We start from the raw sequence: 14,584 nt of genomic DNA, 5'->3' as shown, positions 1-14,584 counted from the left end.
GCATCGAGTGCTCGAGGATGAATTTGAAGATGTGCCAAGAAGATGAGTCAAAATTTTTCAAAAGACTGATTACACAGGATGAAACCTTGGTCCATCACTATGATCCAGAGACCAAAGCCCAGTCAATGCAGTGGAAACACCGTGACTCACCTCCTCCAAAGAAGGCAAGGGTGCAGCCCTCCACTGGCAAGGTCATACTCACAGTCTTCTGGGACCAGGACGGAGTAGTGATGATAGATTTCCTGGCAAAGGGTACCACAATTACAGGAGCCTATTATGCTTCACTTTTGAGGAAATTAAGAGAAGCTATCAAAATCAAGAGGCAGGGCAAGATCAGCAAAGGCATCCTCCTCCTGCAGGACAATGCTCCGGTCCACAACTTGCGTGTCGCCAGATCAGAAGCACAGGCGTGTGGCTATGAACTCCTCCCCCATCCCCCCTACTCTCCTGACCTTGCACCATCTGATTTTCACCTCTTCCCAGCCATGAAGTTGTTTTTGAAAGGAAAGCGTTTCTCAGATGATGCAGCCTTGATTTCTGAAGTCACATCGTGGTTGGAGGACCACGCCGGGGTCTTCTACAAAAACGGTCTCCAGAGCCGCATCAAACAATGGGAGAAATGTGTAACTCTGGGTGGTTCCTATGTAGAAAAAGACTAATAACTGTGCCAAGTTTCGTTGCTCTACTGCTATGGGAAGTGGGTCAGGGGCATTACTTATTGAACGCCCCTTGTACAAAAGCATATTGTGAGCTCTAACAGGATACATGTATATGTACATACATATATGCATAAATGCAGTGCATACCTGTGCACATATACACACCTTACACATACATACACATACACAAAGCTTATGCCTCGGTATATTTCTTATGAACTAGAGTGTGACCATCACATCACATTGCAATCCAAGAGCTGGAGAAAGCAATGAAATACCTTATGAACAAAAGAGAAATGAAGCTCTTAAACCTCCAAGTTGAAACAAAAACTTGCTGACTATATCACATTTCTGTGGAAGATATCACACATGTAATCAGATGCTGCCCAAAAATGTCACTAAGACACTAGCTCTCATTGTGTCAAAATATATGATGCCTTACGTTAAATCCACACAATTTCTTTATATTCCCATGAAAACTTCTATCAAATGTAAACTCAAAAAGCGTGAGTATTTGAGACAGAAAGGCCAAGTTATAGTCATAGAGTTCAGCTGCATCTCAGATGGCATGAAGATGAGAGAGGAGAATATTTAGAGACAGACGCTTCAAAATTTTCCCAGATTATAAATTCACATCTATACTGCTAATTTTCGGTGCATTTGACAGTGCTAATTCAAGTAATGAACTTAAAAAGCCAAGTTTTTCAAGCTAAGTATGTGACATGCAAAATACACTTTACAAATACAGTCTGTAAGTGGTATAGTAAAAAATATCCAAGCCTTTTCTAAAGTTCCACATCTAACATTTACCATTTTAGTAATCCATATTCCAGCTATGGAGCTATGTTCTTTATTAGAAACAAGGTCTTTCTTTATAGGAAGAATTTAAATATATGAAAAAAGAAACAAGCAGACATGCAAGGTCTGATCAATAAGTATCCGGACTGTTACCATAGTAACAAAGCTAAAGCACGCACCGTGAAACTGCTTGGCAAAGATTGACGTTGAACTCTGCTGTACATGCGTACTAAGTTTTAACGTTCTAGCTCACTTCTGCTACTTATAGCAGTGCTTGGAAGGAAGGTGTGTAGTGTGTGATCGTTGCATTGACCATGACAGAGAAAATTGTCATGACGATACCTGCTCAGAGGCCTATGCAAGGTTGCAGGAAGTGTATGGAGATGATTGTATAAGCTGCACGCAAGTGTACAAGTGGTCCAGACATTTTCAAGATGGCTGAAAAAATGTCGATATTGACGAATGTTCTGGGAGACCTGCAACCAGCAGAACTGAGAAAAACATCGCAGATGTGCGTGCATCTGTGAGGAGAAATCGTTGAATCACTATCCCTGAGTTATCAGAGAATGTGCAGATTAGTTACAGCTCAGTTCAGTCCGTTATCACTGAAGATTTGTGTATGAGATGCGTGTCTGCCAAGTTTGTGCCGAAACTGCTTTCAGCTGACCAAAAAGACACTTGGGTTTCAGTTGCACATGAACTCTTTGATTGTGTTGAGAACGATATAAACTTTTTGAAAACCTTGCATAGGTCTCTGAGCAGGTATCGCCAAGCATTTTCAAAATCTGATGCAGATTCTCTGCTCAACTTCCTCTGTCATGGTAAAATACGATGATTACATGCTACACACCTTCCTTCCAAGCACTGCTGTAAACAGTGAAAGTGAGCTAGGACGTTAAAACTTAGTGCACATGCACAGTAGAGTTCAAGGTCAATCCGTGTCAAGTAGCTTCACTCTGTGTGCTTTAGCTTTGGTACTATGACAACAGTCCGAATACTTATTGATCAGACCATGTATGCATGTGTGTACATTCATACAAATATACCTATATACAGACAGACTAACACCAATCAACATAAGATGGATTCTGCACAGTTTCTACTAAAAACAAATGCTTATAAGTTTACCTTACCTTACATTTCTGAGTGCAGACATATATTTATATACACGCGAACATATCCCTAACTTTTCAGAAGCATGGCAAATGTGGTAACATAGAACAGCAAATATGTAGCAACACTCTGTAATAGTATAATGAAATGCAATTCAACCCTGCTCTCACACTTGTGATGAAAAGATGAAATATCATTTTCTATAAAAAAGAGTATCATTTTCAAACATGTTTGTCGGTATTAATATAACATGCACAATGCTTTTGCTTGTTGATTTTAAAAGTAAATATATCTCCTTTTTATCTCTAGCTTCATACAACTCATCAGAAACTGATTACAGATATGTTGTTCCAGTCTTTAGGAATATATGTTCTTGTTTACCAAAATCTCTCCAGGCTTCTTTAGGAATCACTTCCAATTTGGTAAGAAATTTTCCCTTTTTCACCTCTTTTGATTTTGTTGAAGTGTAGTGGTTACATAGCAGTTTCCCATGTCTTTACATTGTTTTTTCACATTTTTAGTCAACTCTGCAAGGTTTTTTTGTGCTACGCGGGTTGGGTAGTAGAGGGCAGACAAGGCAGTACTCCATAAGATGGAATCAACATAGAACTAATGTAAGAAGATTGTCTGGTGAGAAAATTTCTCCTGCTGGTAAATAGAAACCTCCTATCATTCATCAATTCAGTAAGAACCACAGAACTTCTTTATCCATGAGCCAACAAGGAAGCCTCTGTGCAGTCCCTCAATGTACTAGAATTCTCACCTGACCATCCTAAAAGGAATGAGAATGAATTCTACCTGAAATACAAATGAGATGTTATGGTTGCAATTTCGTTTAAACACATTACTACAAAACAAATAAATCGACAGACAACTAATACAAGCATGAGAAATATCAAGAGGCAGAAAACAACTATGCATAAAACAGACAAAGACCATCAAAGATGTAGGAGTGCTCTATTGTATATAGGACCAGAAGAATTTACTGCACTTACCAGCAACTTTAACTCACTGTCCAATCGTGATACATTACCAACTAACACATTCTGTTTTCCAATTCACAATATAATTTCAGACTACTATAGTCAATCCTAACACTACTCACAAAACGTACAGAATAAATGATAGCTTCAAAAACAAAAACCATTACATGCACCAACATAATGCCCATTTACATCAACGAAATATTTGATTTTTATATGATCCCTAGACCTGCTAAAAATAGCTGTCAAATCTCTTATTATCTTAAAAATTGAAGAATATATTAGATAATACAACCATAGATATACCAAGGATGAGAGAGTTTGAGAAAGGATTCCATGTCTGTTGACTCAGGGTTGCCTTGAGGCTAAACAACAGTTATGTCACAAAAGACATGTAAGCAAACCACCACTCAGGTGGTCAAGTCTTTGTAAGGGATAGTAGCAAGTTTACTAGAAGTCACACTTCCTCACACCATGTACCAAAAGGCTGTCATCTCACTCTGACTTACATATATGTTAGGTGTAATATGTAGAGGTCATCAAATGTAATGGTGTAATTGTAATTAGTAAAAAAGTTTAGATAGAGGTGTGTGCGACAAGTTGAGAAGGCTGGTTGAAAAATAGCTGCATATGAAGAAAGGTTGTGGAAAGCTGCATGGTCCATAGTTAATTGATTCTGGATGCCTTGAAAAAAACTTGATATAAAATGGTTACACTCATTATTTATTTTATTCAACCGTTACAAAGTTTATGACATGGAAGTAAATATAATCAGTTTTGATAGAAAATTTCTGTTGCAGTTGCAGAGGTTTACTGCTAAGTTGGGTGGAAAGAGAATGGAAATGCTATAAGGATCACATAATGTTTGCTATTAATGGCAAGTTACATAATGGCAAGTTACCCAATGGCAAGGAAAGAGAGAGGAGTTACCTCTCTGAAAGTTGCAGATGGAAAGAAAATGATTTTCAAAAGCTTTCTTGAAATTTTTCTTGTCTTAAAGTTGAACTAGATCAATAACAATGGAATTGGATAAGCTATCTAAATTAAACTCCCTCTCACCTAAGATGATGGTGAATTTGACAAGTGACAAATAAATTCTATGTGTGACTTCAACAACTGTCAGGCAGCGAGAAAATGGCAATGAACAAACTCATCGCTCAAGCCTGCATGCCAATGCAAAACACTGGGTGGAATGCAAATGGCAGCTGCAGAAGCCTGCAATATCAAGCAACAATCGATGAAGAATGAGAGAAAAACTGCCATGGAGCAGCAGTGATCGTTTATGGGCTGGTATTTTACGTGCCAGGGACTGCAGATGGCAAGGGACTGCGCAGAAATGAAGCCCAAACCCATTTGCCACCAGTGAAAGCAGACAGGGCATCTCGCTTGAAACTGCAGCCAGGGTAAAGGTCACAAGGAAGTTGCTGCCTCTCAAACTTCCCCTGCGAACAAGTAGAGGCTCTCGTGCAATCACTGCCCATAGTTGAAGTCCTGGTTGTAGGAAAGGCATTCAAAACCTTCGTGGGCTGTTCAACATCTCTGGTGACAAAAAAGTGGATGTGGATGAGTAGTGTTTGGGTAGTTGATGGCAGCAAAATTGGATGCAAGGGTAGCAGCGAAGTGGAGATGGTGGTACAGGGACATCATGTGCTGTGAGTCTGCCACAAGAGAGGGAGCAGAACCGTAGGGGTGGGGAAAGGTTGTACTGTATGCACCATTGAGGAAAGAGATTTTCAAGTGGTGTTCAACAGTTAGCAGTCGACGGTTGAGTGGCATTGGAAAGGGGAGCCTCCAATGCTGGGGAACAGGCTAAGCTGTTATGAGCATACCTTGAAAGAATATGCCATGAGCGAGTTTGAAGGAGAGGTAGAGAAATAGATTAGGGCAGGTATCCTAATCCCGTGGAAAAAGTGAAGAGTGGAGTGCTGCCACTAATGGCAGTGGTGAAGTCAACAAAAGGTAAGGTCAAGTTGGTACTGGACTTTTGAGAGCTGAATGGCCATATATCATGCCACACGGGTGGTGAGGTGATTGATGTCTGTGGAGAAACATTGTGAGAATGGAGATGGATGATGAGGCTGGCAACAATTGCCAACTTGAAGTTGGTATATCTGCAGCTCCACATGAGCAAGAAATTGTGGAAGTATCAGCTGGTGAGATATAAGGATCAGACATACTGTCTGACCAGGTTGTTCAAATCTATCTTGGGAAAGGAGGACAAGGTAAAAAAGGCCACCAGTTCCTATATAGACGACATCCTGGTAGATGAGATTGCAGTGTCTGCCGCAGAGGTCATAGGTCATCCAAAGAAGTTCAGGTTGATTGCAAAACTATCAGGCTGAATGGTTGGAGGAGCTGCACTGCGATTCAGGCTTCAAAGAGACAAAACTGCTGTGTTGGTGTTTCAGAGAGGAAATGAGATTCTGGAACTGGGTACCAGCATCAACAGATGAGAACTATTCTTGATGTGTGGGAGACTAGTGAGTCACTATCTGATTACGGGAAGGCTTTGAACAGCATGCAGCTATGTTAAGAGACGAGCTGATGGGGAGACAAAGTGGGAAAGAGGACAGTAGTGATGATGCAAGAGATCTTAGAGAGGATAAGGGCAGAGGGCCCAGTAAAAGGAAGCTGGTATGTGTCCAAATTGGAGAATGGGACCATATGGTGCGATGTGAGAAGCATAGCAATAGGGGTTGTCTGGAAAATCAGGGGTGGAGCAACCCAGCTCCAAAAAGCAAATGATTACAACCACACCAATGTGAGTGAGTTGGATGCAGTGCTGAAGTGGGTAAATCTGGTCCTGAGATGAGGGCTGCAGTCTATCAAAATCTAAACTGCTTTGGCTACTGTGCTTGGATACGTGGGATCAGTGATCACCGATGAAAAGAGGGTTTGAACCAAAGAGGCTGCAGAGATGTCAGTAAAGTACTGCCTAGGGGTTCTGGGAGAGCTAGCTGCCAAATTTGGTTTGAAGCTGAGCACGGTCTTTGTGCCCTCAAAAAGGAATAAGCCAGACATTCTAACCAGGGTGAAAAAGACCTGGTTGGCGATGCCAGCAGATTTGGGGTGAGGGGTAGCTGCAGTGTGTCGTCTAGGTGACTCAAAACTAAGGAGACTGCATGCCATGCATCATATGGCTATGGATAGAACCCTGTATCTTGCCAGAAAGGTTGACTCCAACATTTAAGGAAGAGCATTTAAAGGTGGTCGGGAGCTGTGATAGATGCCAGTCCATCAGCCCTACTCCAGGTGTGCATGACTGGAGATGATTGACAGTGGATGTGACACACTACTGGCAGGGGGACATGTCTCTCAATGGTAGACTGTGGACTGGGTCAGGTAGCGATATGGAGGGAAATTAAGTCGGGCACTGAGGATGAGGTTGCATATATCCTGAATGAGATATTCCTGGAGCAGGGCCCTGTAGACGAATTGCTGATGGACAATGGAACTGCATTTCATTCAGAGGTGCTGAAAGAGATGCTGACAAGTGGAATGTGCACCGTTTCTTCAGAGTGGCATTCAGGCCAAGCAGAAATGGGATCATGGAAATGGGATCATCCCACTCAGGACAGGCCAAGGAGTCCCTGCCACACAGAATGATATTCAGGCATGAATGGCAGCACCCAAATACAACATCACAACACACTGTGCAATAAAGAGAACTCGTCTTCATGCAGGTAGGAGACAAAGGCATGCTGCACAGTGACAGCTGTTAATTTCAAAAATAATGTCTCTGTTGATGAAATGCTGTTCACAGAATTGTTGCTTCATTGGGCGACAAAGGTAGAGGAGAGGAAGTGAGCGGCGCTCCATTCCTGCGATCACAGTAAGTGAGATGACTGTCCAGTTGGATGGCAGATTTCAACATTGAGTGAAGTGAGGAGGTGATCTTTGAGATGGAGATGTGTGTGTGGTGTTGAGGTGAACCAGAAGGAGAGGGCAGTGATGTTAATGGCTGAGAGGCCCTACCAGAAGAAAAGGGAGCAAGTGAGGAAAGTAGGACCAGTGTGGGCCTCTTTAGTTTCGAGCAGCAGTAGTGGACAGATGTGTGTAGATGTGTCACCTAGACAGGAATTAACGGTAGGTTGTAGAAGTAGGTCAGATGGGTAGGGTGCATCTCACAGTTAACCCAGCTGGACAGCTGACACTGAAATGTAGGTGATCTGTACTCTGTTCCTCTCTTATTACAGAGTTTTACTCATAGCATCATCGCCAAAGGCCACTAAATCTTCTGGATGATTTGAGCTGGAGTATCATCAAGCTTTTGCCAAAACTTGCTGCAATATTTCTGTGTAATGCATTCAGTCATCTTGTGTGGACACCAAAATCTGACAAGTGCACACTATATATCTGTAAATTAGGCACAACAGTTGAGAACTACTGGCTTGAAAATTTTCATACACGCACATGAATGATGGCATCACCCCACCCCAGCCAAAGGATTTTGCCCTCATGACATTAGTTTTAGCAGGAAAAAATCAGATACTTTTTGAACACAACTTCTATGTTTATATATACATCTATATACATACACACGGATATAAACACACATGCATGACCCCAGGACATATGGTTTTTAAGGCCTGGTACTTATTGATACTTATTCTATCAGTCTCTTTTGCTGAATCTTTACCTTATGGGGGCATAAACACACCGACACCGGTTGCCAAGCAGTGATGGGGAGAAAAACATATACACAATGACAAACACACATAGAAATATATATATATATATACACACACACGATGGGCTTCTCTCAGTTTCCATCTACCAAATCCACTCACAAGGCTTTGGTTGGCTGGAAGCCATAGTAGAAGATACTTGCCCAAAGTGCCACACAGGAGGACTGAACCCAGAGCCATGCACTTGGAAAGCAAGCTTCTTACCACACAGTCACATCTACATGAATATATGCCTTTATATATGTATATGTTGAAAAACCATTCATTTAATTTGGTTTGAGGGTAACAATCCTAGGATATGTGCACAAAAGTATGAAAAATATGTTATGTGTTATGCACACAAAGAAAATGAATTAAAACGAACTGAAATGAAAAACTAACAGATTAAATCTTTTAAATTCTCTCCAGAAAAATGATAGCAAGAAACAAAAATGTAATTAGAGGAAAAAGAAAAAATAATGAAGCAAAAAGCTATCTAAGGAAATGGTTAAAGGCTGATAAATTCACAGAAAATTTTCTCTTTAAAATTTTCTTTTTTTAAAAAAGAAAAGAAAAAACTCAAACTTGCACTGGTTTTTCTTTCCTTTTTCTGTTTGAAAGGACATTCAGCAATGTGGACTACAGGAGGTGAATTTCTACCTAAATGAAAATTCTCTAGAGACATATGATAAACCAGGCAATTTTGTCTTGTTAAAAATTACAACACTATGTTTTGTTGTTTTGGTTCTGAATGTGAGTGTTGATGAGGCAGGATTTTTTGCTAGAAACAACAGTCCAAAATAACATTGTCACAAATGTGAAATCAGTGTTAAGGCTCTAACAATGAGTATGAGTTTGAAATTACTGTGTGATAATGTTTTTAAAGCTCACAGAGGTTTAGATACATATTTTTTAAGCATTACATACATAATTTTGTTAAGCATTGAATCAACTCTTACTGAGAAGACGTATGATAGAGATGTTTCATCTGTGACCAAATTTTGTTATTTTTTCCAAAGTACAGGTATCCACTGTTTTGCTTTTTAAACACTATGCTAGAGTTTAAAGCAAATGTGGCTGCTGTTTTAACAGGTCTGGAGACCATGTAAAGGTTTTGTCTTTTTCCTTCAGCTTAATCCTTACCTTTGAACTTTGCTCTCTTAAACCTGGAATTACTGGACTTCTGTTTTCACAGAAAATTGTTTATAAATTAGTGCTTATATAAAAACATTATTTAAAATGAATATTGGTAAATAAGACATGTAGACTAATAGGAACGATTTCAAATTAGATGTTGGTGAGCCAGAGACACTGGATGTTGGCCAAATTCAGGTATTTGATAATGGTAACATCCATTGTTCAATTATTTAATGTCAATGCAGAATAAAACTTCATCCTGTGGTACTTGGTACTATAGTAAAAGACACTTGCTCAAGGTGCCAAGTGGTGGGACTAAACCTGCAATCATGAGGATAGGAAGTAAACTTCTTAAACACAGTAGGAGGGCTCTACAAGGGTGGGCTGACTATGAAGGATTGATATTAAAGCTGTGTGATCATGTATGCGTTAATTCCAACTCTTTTTTAATTCTTGATTCTTTTCATTTGAACTGATATCTGACTGTTCAAGAAGACTTCAAATCTAACTAGTAGCAATCTCTCTTAAAAATGACAAAATTTGGCATCGTGGTGTTATCAAGCACCTTCATAAAAAGGGTTTAGCCCCCAAGAGCATCCATACTGGCATGCTTGCTACATTAGGAGATGATGCTCCAGCTTTATCAACAGTGCAAAAGTGGGCAGCTGCAACTGCCACCACCAAAAGAAATATTGATTGTGTTCACTACAAGAATCTTCAAAAGAGCCACACCATCAATGGAGAGTACTATACCAACTTGCTGAGACAGTTACAAAAGACTATCAAAACTAAACACTCAGGAAAACTGATGAAAGGGGTCTTGTTTCATCAGGACCATGCTCCTGTATGCAAGTCTTTTGTTTCAATGGCTGCTGAGTATCTGTGGCTTTGAACTGGTTGATCACTCTCCCTATTGTCTTCAGTTGGCCCCATCTGACTATTATCTGTTCCTCAACATGGAAAAAAAAACCCACTTGACTAAAAACCAGTATCACAGTGGTGATAATATCATATCTGTTGATGACATTTTTGACCTAAAAGAAGAAAACTTCTTCACCAATGGGATCCAAGCAGAGCAACACTGATGGAAGAAGTGTGTAGACTGCAAGGGAGTCTGTGCTGAAAAATACACCTAATTTGGTCACATTCCATGGGAGTATCTTGATCAGCCTATAAACTTTTCAGCTGACACTCATATATCTTCTAAATATCTAGTCTACAATCTAAACTGTAGGAGTTTTGTTTTGTTTTTTGCAACACTTTCAAGGCATACCATAAAATATTTCTGTTCTGTTTTGTAACTAGATACTTTACTAAACAATTAGCTCTATGAAACATTATACAAGCATTAACAACAGATTAATAGACATTTGCATTGATTAAATTGATTATGCTAATTCCTCATACTGAAAGGCAGAGAAAGAAATTGTTATTAGGAAAATTTATTTTCTTAATTTTACAAAAAAAGTGTATGTAGCCATAAATATATATTTACTTGAATTAGATGATTTGTAATTAAACTAAAGTAATATATTGTTTCAAGCTAATTATCAGAATATCAAATTAAAATATCTTTTTTAATTCATTGAACAGGAAACACCAATGGAAAAAGCAAAAAATAAAAATTATCCAACTATGGAGATCAAAGTAGTGAAAGAGTCTAAAGATGTTCATATGTATGTTATGGAAGATTCTCAGACACATGTTTCTAATAGCACGTCAGATGGTGCTGAAAATAGTCTTACTACTCAACACTGAAAGCTAACAAAGAAGTAATAAATGCAGATATAACAACAAAGAAAAAATATTTTCAAATTTGGAGTATTTAAGATTTTTATAAAGCCTGAAAATTCAGTTGCATAAAAAAAAAAAAATAGAAGCAAAATGAAATGCTGAAAAGCAAATGTAAGAGTATTTATAGTATATTATATCTATCTGCAATAAATATTAGTTGTATGATGAAACTTTTAACCATTTCTTCCCTACATCACCTTATTTTCTTTTCGTTTAGTCTTAAGAAAATTAGTTAAGAAAATTAAAGAATTTGAAAGAGAAAGAGATATGATTATGTTTTACTTGTTGAACTCCAAAGCATTTTCTCCTTTGTGGGCATGAAAAAACTTTTTGTCAAAAGATGTAAACCAATGACGGGGCCCCTATGTAGTGGTCTAAGTTGACAAATATGGCACTCTGTAGTGATGTGGTCTTAGTATATGCTTGATACTAAAGTTTCTCAATCAAGAGATTGATATTATATATATCTTTTAAGTTTTCTTTTACTTGTTTCAGTCAGGTTATATGTATATGTATATATATATATAACGGGAAGCTTTATGAAAATAGACAAAAGACGAAGGCAGGTGGAAAACAAACAAACAATTGTATTAGTATGGCGCTCAGGAAATATAAATAAAACAAGTCTTTAACGTTTCGAGCCTACGCTCTTCAACAGAAAGAGAGAAAAAAAACACAGAAAGAAGGAGAGAAAAAAAATGCGTGCAGTAACTAACGAATCAACATGGCGATATATATATATATATATATATAATGATAATAATAATAATAATAATAATAATAATAATAATAATAACAACAAAAAGTGACAACAAAAGAATGAGACCTTGATATAAGGTAAATAGAGGATTATTTATACATGTATGTATAATTTAAGACAAACAGTGAGTCATTATACATGTATGTATAATTTAAGACAAACAGTGAGTCATTATAGTACTTAGAATTATGAATGTTGGATTGAAGGGCTGTGATTATATATATATATATATATATATATCTTTATGCACAGTCATGACAGAAGTAAATAGACACCTTATAATTGTTAAAATTTATTTAAATTATTTATTATTTTACTTTATTTGTTTCATTCATTTGACTGCAGCCATACTGGAGCACCACCTTTAGTTGAGCAAATCAACCCCAGGACTTATTCTTTGTAAGCCTAGTGCTTATTCTATTGGTCTCTTTTGCCGAACCACTAAGTTACAGGGACATAAACACACCAACATCGGTTGTCAAGCGATGTTGGGAGGACAAACACACACACACACATACGTATATATATATAAATACGATGGACCTTTTTCAGTTTCCGTCTACAAATCCACTTACAAGGCTTTGGTCAGCCCAAGGCTATAGTAGAAGACACTTGCCCAAAGTGCGATGCTTTGGGACTGAACCCAGAACCATGTGGTTAGTAAGCAAGCTACTTACCACACAGCCACTCCTGTGAATATATAATAATTAGCAGACATACGCTTCGCATTTTTCATTGCAAGGACCCTATCAGGCATGCTACTGATCAGATGAGGAGTATTTTCTTGAGGAATTTCTTGCCAAGTTTCACACGGTAATCTCAAAAGATCTTGTTCTTTTTACAAAGTGTCCTGTTCATTATTCCCCAGAGGAGTTCACTAGGGCTCATATCTGGTGATTGGGTTGGACCTGGAAGCTTTTTGATGCCATTCTTGTCCAGCCAATGTTGGGTCTTTCTAACCATGTGACAAGGAGCCCCATCTGCCATAAATAAAGAGTCTTCTTTAATAATTTCACTATTGGAGAAGATTGGAAGGAATCCTTTCTGCAATATGAACGCATATTTATTTGAGTTTATCTTTCCCTCACACTCCACTAGCTTTGATCAACCATTGCTCCAAATTTCTCCCCAGACCATCACAGAATAGCTGCCATGTTTCATTGTTGGTTGCAATCTTTTCACATCAAATTCTTGACCACAGAGTTTCCAGGCCCACACTCGACCACTGTCAGAAAATAAAGCAGACCCATCAGACAATATGGCAGTGTCCCAAAATGCTAGTGGTCTCTCCACCATCCAACTGGCCCAATCTATTCTCCACTTGATATTGGCAGGTCGAAGATGTTGCTGCCTTCTTGCAGCTCTGCCATAGTAGCCAAGTCTGTGAAGATACCTGACAGCTGTTCTGGGACTGACATCAACTTGTTCTGTTATGTCAGAGGCCTTGCAACAAGGATTATCCCCCACACTTCTTTTAACGAAGCGAAGGGTCATGTGGGAGGGCCCTGGTCAACCTGGGCAAGGTGATGTGAAGTCCCCCTTCTCTCTGGTGAATTGTACCATCACTCTATTAACTGTAGAAAGCAGGATCCCAAGGTTTTCTGCAATTTTACGCTGATTAAGTCCACATTCAGACTGACCCACAATATGGCCTCTTTGAAATTTGGACTGCTTCTTTTGTACGTGGCATGTGTGTTTGTGTGTATGTGTGTGTGTGTATAGATAGATAGATAGATAGATAGCTAGATGGATAGATAGATAAAAACAGTTTGGATCAGACTCCTTCGTACTCTGAGTTTCAAGCGTGTTGCTAACCCTCAGCTGTTGGGCATTTGAATTAAGAAGGTCAATGTTTATTACTGGATGGTGGAATGCGATTTTTCGAGAAAGGTCATGCGGTGTCACACATTGATGTTGGAAATTCAGTGACAACAGTTACTTGGAAAGTACCGCATGATGAACAGGAAATCGGTTGCATGGTTAGGGAAAGTAGTAAGGAGTGGAAGTATATACGTATATACGTGTGTGTGTATGGGCTTATGTATCTGAGTATGTGAGCCTGTATTTATATGAGAGTATGTATTGTGTATAGGTGTACATTTACACACATACACATACACATGAATATATACACACACATATATATTCATGTATACATACATACATACACATACATATACATGCACGCACATACATGTATGCATGTATTTCCTTATATATGCACATGTGCGTGCGCATATATAAGTGTGTATAGGATCTTTTCACTTTGACCAACAGAGTTTTAAAATAATTTCTTTGTAACTAAACACTTTTAAACTTCGTATACTGGTAGGATGTGTTACATAAAACATCTTTTTCTCTTGGCTTTCTTGAGAAAATTTTGAAGCTTGTAAGCTATGTCTTGTTAGATTTCTTGCATTTCGGCAATTTCAACCAATCAATGACGTCTGTTGAGGTGAATACAATTTCTGCAGTTCTGCAGAATACAATTTCTGCGGGATCCCAAGGTTTTCAGCAATTTTACGCTATGTCCACCTTCAGTATGACTCACAAAACGGCCTCTTTGAAATTCAGACAGTTCCAAGGCGTAATTTATGGCATAATTTATGGCATAATTTAACAGTCAAATATAGAGCCTGAAACATGAAAATGTCAATAAATAAAAAATACACA

The 14,584-nt window shown here is 38.6% G+C and overlaps 1 protein-coding gene across 3 annotated transcripts in view; it reads left to right on the top strand.

Moving 5' to 3' along the window:
• LOC115222205 (sodium-dependent multivitamin transporter-like) overlaps window positions 1-11,328 on the top strand; it is a 135,643-nt gene extending 124,315 nt beyond the window's left edge. For all 3 annotated transcript variants that reach the window (XM_029792356.2, XM_036511324.1, XM_029792357.2), the window contains 2 exons: window positions 2,880-2,992; window positions 10,951-11,328. In XM_029792356.2, the coding sequence (XP_029648216.1) occupies window positions 2,880-2,992; window positions 10,951-11,115 (278 nt within the window). In that variant the 3' untranslated portion in view covers window positions 11,116-11,328. The remainder of the gene's footprint in view (window positions 1-2,879; window positions 2,993-10,950) is intronic.
• The last annotated feature ends 3,256 nt before the right edge of the window (window positions 11,329-14,584 follow it).

This window comes from Octopus sinensis, linkage group LG19 (assembly GCF_006345805.1).
Source record: "Octopus sinensis linkage group LG19, ASM634580v1, whole genome shotgun sequence".
Taxonomy (NCBI): Eukaryota; Metazoa; Mollusca; class Cephalopoda; order Octopoda; family Octopodidae; genus Octopus; species Octopus sinensis.
This window is presented reverse-complemented; position numbering and strand designations above follow the sequence as displayed.